Source organism: Austrofundulus limnaeus, unplaced genomic scaffold (genome assembly GCF_001266775.1).
Source record: "Austrofundulus limnaeus strain Quisiro unplaced genomic scaffold, Austrofundulus_limnaeus-1.0 Scaffold94, whole genome shotgun sequence".
Classification (NCBI taxonomy): Eukaryota; Metazoa; Chordata; class Actinopteri; order Cyprinodontiformes; family Rivulidae; genus Austrofundulus; species Austrofundulus limnaeus.
In genome coordinates, this window is record NW_013952496.1 from 1,221,789 (window position 1) to 1,232,335 (window position 10,547).

Genomic DNA, 10,547 nt, shown 5'->3' on the forward strand with positions numbered 1-10,547 from the left:
TTTTGGCTGCATCGCCTTCAAAAAAACACACAAAAATGGTTAATGAACAAAAAAAGGGAACTGGAAGCAATGAGAAATCTTCCTAAAATGTGGCTGAAAATGGGTTTTATTTCCGGTAAATGCTGGCAGGAGAAGTGACTGGATGCGGGACACATCCTCCTCTGTTTCAGTAACTTTTCCTGTAAATGTATTATTGTTTACAGCTGAGGTTTCATACCCAGGATTTCTTAAGGTCAACATTTCTTCTGGCACACCCGAGCCCGAACCGCACTTTATTCCCCTTTAATTTAACAGCTCCGGCAGCTTTTCTAGTTAAATCGACTGTTCATTATTGAGACCCGTTTTACGAAGGGGCTGTGAGGTGCAGTTTAATGAATCTCTGGCACAAAGCTCCCTTTCAGCGCGGCCCGAAGAATAGAGGCTATTTAGACCCTGTAGGGCTTTATGTCAAAGGCAGCCCATAATAGTTGTCAGGCCGGGGCAGAAATTCCCACTGGCCTGGGAATGCACTCCAAATCAACTTTTGCCATGAGCAGATTAAGACACAGGCACGCAGTTGGGAAGATTCTCCCCAAATACTGGCATCTGTTTGGACACGCAGACTTTCCCACAGCAAAAAAACAAAAACTTTTCTGAACTTTTTCCACAACTAAAAATAGCAGAAACCAAATTTTACAGTAATTATTAAAATGTTTTGTGCCAAGAATAAATTGAACTCATTCATCTTTTTCTTTTATTAGTGGGGTTTATTTATGTTTTGCGGCACTGGCTGAGAAAAAACCCATCAGTCAGGACTTAAAGGGCTTTTCTTCTCGCTGTTACAGTAATATCCTCCGGTTTCATCGAGGTCTTTGGGGTTCAGGGCACACACAAACAGTTAAACCAGAAAGGGAGAGGGTTTTGTCTTCAGCTCAGCGGGTCATTTCAGACAAATCCCTCTTAGATGCAGGTGGTCGGGCACAAGCAAAGAGTTAAGTCCCGTTGTCCCGTTGCTCCTCCTCTTTGATTTTCTGACATCATCAGTCCTGCCCCCCTGAAAGATCTCCTTTCCTCTCCTCAGACCCCTTCACTTTTCCACAGAGGAATGTTTTATGGAAAGCCTCGCAGGCCCCCGCCGACTGTTTGCGTGAAGAACAAAGCCATGCTCTGAAGGACCCTCTGCGTCTGGGACCACGGCGGATGCCACAGGTGTCGCCTCAACAGATATGGCTGTTCAGACCGCAATCATGAACCCCCAGTTCATGAGCTTCTGCTTCCCCGATGCTGTGATGGAGTACGACATGGAGAAAAGCCCGGACGGGGGTCTCCTGTGCGAGGCGGAGAACGACGGCGACTTCAAAGAGACCACGAGAGACCTGCTGAGCTTCATCGACTCGGCCTCCAGCAACATCAAGCTGGCCCTGGACAAGCCGGTGAAGTCCAAACGGAAGGTCAACCACCGGAAGTACCTGCAGAAGCAGATCAAACGCTGCACTGGCATCATAGGGCCCGGGAACGCAGCGGAGGCCCCGGCGAAAAGACAGGGGTCCCCGGGGTCTCAGCCGAGCCCTCTGCAGAGCAAAACCCTTCCCAAGCGGGACGGGCTCCAGGCCAACTTACAGAGCAAGAGCCTGGCGGCGCTGTTCAACCCCGGGAAGGATGTAAAAGGAGAGAAGGCAAAGAAGCCCCCGCTGAGGCACCGCAATCTGCCGCCCTCTTTCTTCACCGAGCCCGCCCACTGCTCCAAAGTCAGCTCCACGTCCGGGATGACCCTGAAGGACCTGGAGCGGGGCAACCCCGAGGCCGCGGACTTCTTTGAGCTCCTGGGACCCGATTACAGCAACATGATGAGCGAGCAGGACCTTTACCAGGGCGCGCCTCTGAGGGCGCAGCCGGACCTGGGAGTCATGGATCCTGGTTCCTACGATGCTCACCATTTAGTCGGTGGTCTCCTTTACTCTGAGCCCTGGACTGGCTGCTCAGGACCCTCTAAAAAACTGGTCACAAGCCCGGCCCCGCCTGCAGGCTACTGTCAGTCTGAGGACGCCTCTGGACCTGTGGACGACAACGGACTGTGCACTTTGGCTTTCTCAAACTTCTTCACAGACTGCTCCATACCTCAAGTTGCTTATGATTTAAACTGTGGATATAACAAAGGAAACTACTCCAGTCTATGAGAAACTGACAGGTGTGTTGTTAGACGTGCAGAAAGAGTTCTAACTTTAACAGTTACAAAGCAACGGGAAAATCTGAAGCAACTTCACAGCGAAGAGTCCGGCTGAGCTCCTACAAAATAAAACTTCAGATTTGTTACAAAATGGGTTTATAACGTCACTCTGCAACACAAAGCATCTAACTTTAGGTTTCTGAGGGCTGTCAATCAAATATGACCTCAGTGTTTTCCTGTTGTCCAGCAGTAAAACACACAAACTGCAGATAAATCCACATCCACAGTTGAGCTGCTGACAAAACAACAGATGCACTTTTCTCCCAACAATCCTGTAAAGCAGCGACAGAAACGGGACAACTAATTTTTTTTGCTAAAATAATTATTTGTATTTGTTTGCCTCACAGATTATTTCTGCTGTTCTGAATTGTATTTCAGCTGGCAGAATGAAGACATCTTTATTGACCTTTAGGGAGAAGAAACTTTATGGTATCTAGCTATGTTGTAATATGACAAAATAAAGCTGGTCTTTATTATTGTGTCTGTTTCTGAGTTGACCGTAGGACATAATGTGTCTGAATGTTGGTGCAGAATAGTTAACAAAAATACCAAAAACACTTCCCCACATTCACCTTGTTCACTTAGAATAAGGTCCAAAAGTGAGAAACAAAAAGCTAACAATCTTGTTGGCCTCTCCTTTTTTCAATACTTTAATTTTTGAATCAGTGCACAAAGATGGAAGAAATGTATGGGATAAATCTTGTGCCAGCAGGAATTGAATTTGAATTGCTCGTATTTAATCTGTATGTGCATAATTTGAAATTGAATGCATTGGTTTGAAAATGAATGTAACTAAATTGAAATTGAAGTTAATGTTTAGAATTTGAATTAATTTGCTTTGAAACTATATTTTGGTTTATTAAAAATTCAGTTTGTATGGAAGCCCATTTCCGCCACCCTGATAAAAAAATAAATAAAACTGGTATCTCATAATTTTGACTTAGCCAAGTCATAATTATGAGATAGTATCTCATAATAATGAGATAGCTAAGTCATAATTATGAGATACAAGTTTTATCGTTTTTATTCAGGGTGGCGGAAATGGGCTTCCATAAGTTTGACTCCTTTCACTTTCAGTTCCATAATTCAAATTTTTGTGTCACATCCTGGTCCTTGAGAAAGCCAGGCAGAGTAATCAAACACAGATCCACAGATTTATGTTTCACTTTTGGTGAAGTTTCACTTCTGTATGTAACAGAGTTGATGCAATCCACTGTAAAAGTGACAAAAACAGTTATTTTATTGCAGTGATTAATTTTACCTATAGAAAATGTTACATTTACATCCCGTCATGGATCAGTCAGCAGCAGCATCTGATCGATATATGATCCATGATGTGATGTAAATGTAACATTTTCTACAGGTAAAATTAATCACTGCAATAAAATAGCTGTTTTTCCCACTTTTATGGTGGATTGCATCAATTCTGCTACATAACATACGGGAAGCTTCGAAGTGAAACATAAATCTGTGGATCTGTGTTTGATTACTCTGCCTGGCTTTCTCAAGGACCAGGATGTGCGACTGACAAATCTGAATTTTGGAACTGAAAGTGAAAGTAGTCAAACTGACTTTTTAATAGACCAAAATACAGTTTTGAAGCAAAATAATTCAGATACAAAACTTTAAATTCAGTTTCAATTTGGTCAAATTTATTTTCAAACCAATGCATTCAATTTCACATTGTGCACATTCAGATTAAATCTGAGCAATTCAAATTCAGTTCCTGCTGGCGCAAGATTTATCCATTAGAAATGTCATACTCGTTCCATCACAGTCCCATCTGGTGGCCTGATGTCTGACTGCAAAGTGCACAATATTACCTCCCCCTGGTGGCCACTGGAGGTTTCCTTATTCTTTTGTAAAATGCAGAAAAATCCTCTACTCCTCTTTTGTAACAAGCTTCAAAACCAAAACCCGGATGAGTTATTGTTTCGGTCACACTAAACTTATTTTGTCTTGAAAATCGATTGGCACCCCCCCGCCCCCACACACACAAACACACAAACACACACTGAGAAAACCTAAAAAATGGTGATTAAAATTATCTTAAAGGGGACATATCATGCAAAATCCATTTTTTTAGCTGTTAAGTACATTTTGTGCAGAAAAGTTGAGTCTCTCCTGGTGCTGCACCCGTTCCGTTTTCTTTATTTTCCGTGATGTTTTCTGAACTATTACGTCAACTTATCTGCGACTGCGACCATATAAGGTGTGGACTTAAAAACTACAGTTTCCTTGTCTTAATTCTCCTCTGGTTGGCTCAGACTCTGGCTTAATTCGGGATGGACAAGTTTTCTGCTGTTGACATCATTTAATTTAATTGTAAATTAAACGTTTCTGCTAGAGTGGGCCGGTCTGAAAGCAGGACGGGGGGCGTGGCTTCACACATCTTAAAGGACCAGTAACCAAACAAGCTGCTTCGAGACACACCAGAAAAGAGTTGAAAGAGGGGCTTGTGGAGTTACAGTAAGAAGGAATTCAAACCAAAGCATTGTAGTTCCACTTTATAAAGACCCAAACTGAATCATTTAAATGTGAAAAAGCAAGAATTTAAAAGCAAGATGTGTCTACTTTAAGTAAAACAGCCACAGAGCAACACATGATCCTCTATTCACTGAGATTTGCTGTAGAGATGTTTATCACTTATGGATTTATGGAATATATGGACTCAGAGGTGCAATAACAAGAAAATTAAGACAACATAGCATTTTTTGTTTCTTTGTCCAAACTAGTATTCCCTGCTCCAACACACCTGATTTAGTGATTAAATTATCACTTAAAGTTCTGTAGAAGTATTTTAATCACTCATTCCTTCAGATCAGGGGTGTTTGATTAAATAAACCATGAAAATATGCATTATAATGGAGTGGGTCCTCAAGGACCTGGATTTAACAGCCCTGGTTTAGAACAGGACTTTTGAATTGTGTGCAATTACTCAGTCAGTCCACTAGATGGCAGTGATGCTCCAGAGCACAGCCAGTCCACCACTCCCATCCAAACATGATGTATGGTATTTTTGATGTGATAGTGTGGTATGGACTGTGTGCTTCCTCATATGTCTCTCCACAAAATAAATATGATTTTAGTAGGCTGGTTGCTAAACATGGTTTTAAATCTGCTTTTTTTGTTTGTTTGTTTGTTTCCAGCTTCGGTTGAAATGGATTCCCAGTCAGCACTGTCAAAAAGGGCACAAAAAATATGCTGCCGTACATATTCATTGAAACACACGCTCTTCTTTGAAGATGATGTTTTCTGCACGACCTCGCTTTTTGCCTCCTGCTAGTTTGGCTCGATTAGCAAATCGGTCACCACTACAATTTGTCACACCCAAGGAGAAGACAAAACCTGTCATGTTGCAGTGCAGCAAACTGTACACGCAGGAGACACATGGATTTTCTGTCCCTGACTTGACACGGGGTTTAAACATTCAGATTAGGTCCTATAATGATGGAAGCGGGAACTGCACCCGGCTGTATGTGGCACAGAGAAGAGATGAAGCAGAGCTGCAATGGGGCGGATCTGAACGTTGAACAAGAAGATCTAATGTAAAATAAAACAACACTCAGACGAAAGAGGATGCATGTTTTACTCACGGCGTGCAGCTTGGAATGAAGTTCACAGCAGAAAATGTGTCCTGTTATGGACCATTCACAGCTTGTTCTTTTGTCTCATTAACACCACTTGGGTGGAAACTGTACAAGATGATATTCACAAGCTTCAACAGTCTCTGCAGCATTATGAGCATCTTGTATCTCTGGGCTCAAAAACAACTTTAACAAATAAAGGCTAAAAGAGGGACATGGTTGAATAAGGATTATGGATTTTAGTGCATTATTGTTATGTTTAAACGTATAGAAACACAACCTGTACCAGCTCCATGCACACCTTCTATGCTTATCTGGTAACTGGGAATAATTTATGTTAATACAATATATGTAAACGCTGAGTCAGCACTCTCTGTCACATTTTTTAATTAATTATTATTATTTATTCATTTCATTTCTTTTAAAAAAATTATGTACAATAAAAAAAAAACACAAATCACAAATAAATTGAAAGGCGAGAGAAAAAAGTTTTCCGGTTTGCCTGTGCGTTTTTCTCAATCAAAATTGTTTTTGCATAATTTAATGGTTCTTGTATCAAAACGTTCAGCTCAGTTGGGAGATGGGTGCTGCCGCTTTTGGTTTTAGAAACTGTTCTACTTTTTTTAATATTTAACTTTATTTTAAAACAACGTTTTCCATAGAAACTCATGATCTGTTTGAAATCTGCTTTGGCTTTATTATATGTTACTTTTAGTTAGCCCACTGCCACTTTGACCTGTTTGGCTATTATTAGCTATTTGCAACTTTAGCTGTTTAGCTCATTTCAGCTACTCTTTTGCTAATTTTAGACTTTAGAGACAGTTGTCCTCACTTTGACCTTTAGCTGTGGTTCGCCAATTTATATTTCTAGATGTAGTTTCCCTAATTTTAGCTTTTTCCTATGGTTTCCCTAATTTTAGCCTTTTCCTGCTAATTTTAGCCTTTACAGACAGCTGTCCTCACTTTGACCTTTAGCTATGGTTAGCTAATTTATAATTCTATATATAGTTTCCCTAATCAGTGTGCATTGCATTGGCAATGCACACTATTGTGATTCGTTTCCCATCCAAGTCATCTCAACTTTGCCATGCTTCTCCTCCTGCATACTTTGTCCTAGAGCTGCCATTGTAATTTATATCTGTAAAGCTCCTGTGCCAAATGATGGCTATGCCTTTTGGTGCCTGTAAAACTTGTAGTTTTTGAAATATTAATGTTTAAACTTTATTCCAAATTCATAAAATGGGAGTCAATGGGGCCTTGTAATGGTCCAATACTGCCTCCAGCTGTACTCAACTTGGTACTGCACCATAGTTTTTATACATTTAATCTCAATAGTTCAGTGTTTACAATACTAATATGATTGTATTTTGATGTTTTACTTTAATATTGTCTTAATACTGCTCTATTGTTGTAATATTATGCATTTTTGTGTCAATAATTGTATTGGCAATGTGGCCTCTTTCTGCACACATACAAACCAACCCCTGCCACCACCTTCTGCCACAGTTCCACTGGTCTAATGGTCTTTGTCATGGACTTTCATGTGGGAGATCAGGGTTTGAAACCCAGCTAATGCTGCTTTAACAAAAAATCTCCTCCAACTTCATATTGTCACACAATTACAAACACCTGCTGACGTGACAGGCACAAGCTGGCATAGAAAACACATTTGAACTTGGTCAAAGTTCATTCTGCAAATCCAATGCTGCAGGCAAAGCCATGCTGCAATGACATGCTACATGGCAATGCACACTTGTTTTTACAACGTAAAAACCTGTGTCTAGTTTTAGCTGTTTAAAGGCTAAAATTAGCAGGAAAGAAAGTTGTACTCACTTTGACATTTAGCTATGGTTATAGCTAATTTTTATTTCTAGTTATGAAATCCCTTATTTTAGCTTTTAGCTCCTGTTTTTTTTAATTTAACCTGAAGCTAGGTTTGCTAATTGTAACTTCTGTTTTGGTTGTTTTAACTTTAACAAGTCAGTTTCAGCTTCTTTGATGAAATTTGTCTTTCAACATTCAGCTTTCTGCAGAACATGCAAATGATAGTTATAGTTAATATGTCAGTAAGTATCAATTATTAACATAAAGTTCTGGATTTTGGGATAAATTATTCATCATACAGCCACTTTAAATCTATTTTTATTTCCTTTCGTAGCTCAGTAGACCTTTTTTTCTATGATCTTTCCACAATTTCCTGTTTAGGTCTCCAATCCGAACGTTTGTCTGCCTCGCACTCGATGTTAAAACCTGAAATTTCGAATTGTTATTTCATCATAAAGTATTCCGTAGGACATCTTCTGCTCTTCCCAAGGCATTCAAGAGCGAGCTTTGTAAAGTCTGTAAACAAGGTCAGAGCAGAGAGAAATGGCTTCAGAGAACAACATTCATCCTTCACATCTTTTATCTGAAGAGTTCAGCCGCTGACGACAGACTGGATTACAAGGATGTTTATTGCTGCTCGCGTAAAAAAAATGTGCAGCAGTCACAAAAGACAGGTGATCAGAAAACACTCATTTAAGATGAATATTATATCCCTGCCTGATCCCCTACTTTCCACACGCTCACATAAACAGTTTGCTCACAGCACAGCAGATTTCATTCCTTGTGCTCTTCATGTCTCACCACCTTCCATTTAAGTCTGCTTTCATTTTCAGCTGCTGTGATGCAATGTTTGTCTCCTCAGGCTGTTGTGGGTTTACTTGCTTACATCTGTGCATTTTCAGTTGTTGCGATAACAATTGTAACCCGTGCAGCTGGCAAACGTCTCAGATAGATTAAAGACAAGACTGTCTCGAAATTTGAATCCCCAGAGGACGACTCAGACATCGACAGACTCTCTTATGCAGATCAAATAAATAAAAATCAGCCAATTTTTTAAAACTCAGATGGGATATTTTGACAGATACTCTGCCATGCTGAAACACAGTTGAATGGACACGCTTTCAAATTCATAAATGAATATGTTTAGAATTAGGGGTGCAATGATACAAAACATTTTTGGTTCGGTTCGATACTTCAGCGCAGAGGTTCTCAAACCCGACCCCCAGGGGTCCGCGAGAGGTATCTTGGGGGGTCCTCAAAAATTTCACTAAATTGTTAATTTGATTTTTATTTTTAAAAATGCATGGAGAACAATGAAGTAATAAAACAAACATAATAAACTTTATAAAAATATATATTCCCTGTTATGATTGATGTCTGTGTTAATGTTTTATTCTAGTTTTCTGTCTTGTCGTCTGTTTTCTTCCTCCTGTCTGCCTTTGCTCCAGCCCCGCCCACTCTCACCTGHYCCTCATGTTTCTCTCCCAGGTGTTTCCTGTTTGTGCTCGTTAGTCTCACCTTTAAATTCTGTGTTTTGTCTTCACCTCCCTGTCGAATCGTTGTTCTGTATTGTCCTACCCCACCAAGCCTTGTGAGGTTTTTTGACCTGCCCTGACAGCACTTTTTGTTTAAATAAATTTTGATATTTGGTTCTTTTGAAACTGCCTGCATCATGGGTTCATTCCTGCCTGAAGTTCATGACAATTCCCATGGCATTTAAGGGTTGAAATGACAATAAATAAGAGATAAGGTTAAAACTTTTTTGATCCCACTGTGGGGAAATTTGCAAATTACTGCAGCTCAATACTAGGAGAGGGTGAGAAGAATAAAGAGAGATAGAAAAAATAATCTTTTAAAACAGCGTGGGGTTTATGAGGGGGTCCCTGGAATTTTTTAACCCTTTTAAAGGGGTCTACAGACCCAAATGGCTTGAGAACCGCTGCTTTAACGTCACGGTTCGATATTTTTTTTGAAACAAAAAAGAGAAATTTCCATGCCCTTCTTAACTTGTAACATTTGTTTAACCTCAAAAATACAGTTTTTGCATTTTGACTCCCACCACCCACTGGAACACAAGTTAGGAGTGATCAGGACTCTGTACCACAGAGCAGACAGTGTCCCTACAAACCCAGGAGCCAGGSAGAAAGAGAAATCACACACACGACAGGCCCTGGAGCAGCGTGGTTATCCTGACTGGGCGTTCCTGAAAGCAGACAGGAAACACAGACAGGATTCCATGCAACCTTCAGGTGAAAATGAAGACCCCAAACCCAGACCCAAACCAGTGGTTATTCCGTATGTTGCGGGTGTTTCGGAGAAACTGAGACGTTTATTTTCTAAACATGATGTCCCAGTGGCTTTCAAACCCCAAAACACATTACAGCAAAGCCTGGTTCACCCCAAAGATCCGGTGTCCCGGCACAAACAGAGCAATGTTGTATATGCTGTTAAGTGCCAGGAGGACTGCGACCAGTTATACATCGGGGAAACAAAGCAGCCACTGTTCAAAAGAATGTCCCAACACAGACGAGCTACATCTAATGGCCAGAACTCTGCAGTTTTCACTCATTTACAGGCCAGCGGTCACTCTTTCAGAGATGAGGATGTTCTCATTCTTGATAGAGAGGAACGTTGGTTTGAGAGAGGAGTAAAAGAAGCCATTTTTGTGAAGAAAGACCGTCCATCATTAAACAGAGGTGGAGGCCTCCGTTTTCACTTGTCCTCCTCCTACAGCGCGGCCATTGCCAGTATCACTCCACCCCCTGTTAACTATAGGTGTTAATTAGGTCTCAACGATAGCCATGTGATGTGAGTATCAGTCACATGGAGGCAGGGCTTAAAAGCCTGAATTTTGCCTGAAACTCTCAGACTGAAGAAGTCTCTTGGAGAAGAGACGAAACGTTTCATTAGAGAAGAACCCGTCCAGAAGA

At 40.8% G+C, this 10,547-nt stretch overlaps 1 protein-coding gene across 1 annotated transcript; it reads left to right on the forward strand.

Annotated features, from left to right (window-relative positions):
* Positions 1-778: 778 nt before the first annotated feature.
* Positions 779-2,682, forward strand: fam181b (family with sequence similarity 181 member B). Its single transcript, XM_014012722.1, has one exon. It carries the CDS (start codon positions 1,206-1,208, stop codon positions 2,154-2,156), a length of 951 nt encoding a protein of 316 aa, XP_013868176.1. The 5' UTR covers positions 779-1,205; the 3' UTR covers positions 2,157-2,682.
* The last annotated feature ends 7,865 nt before the right edge of the window (positions 2,683-10,547 follow it).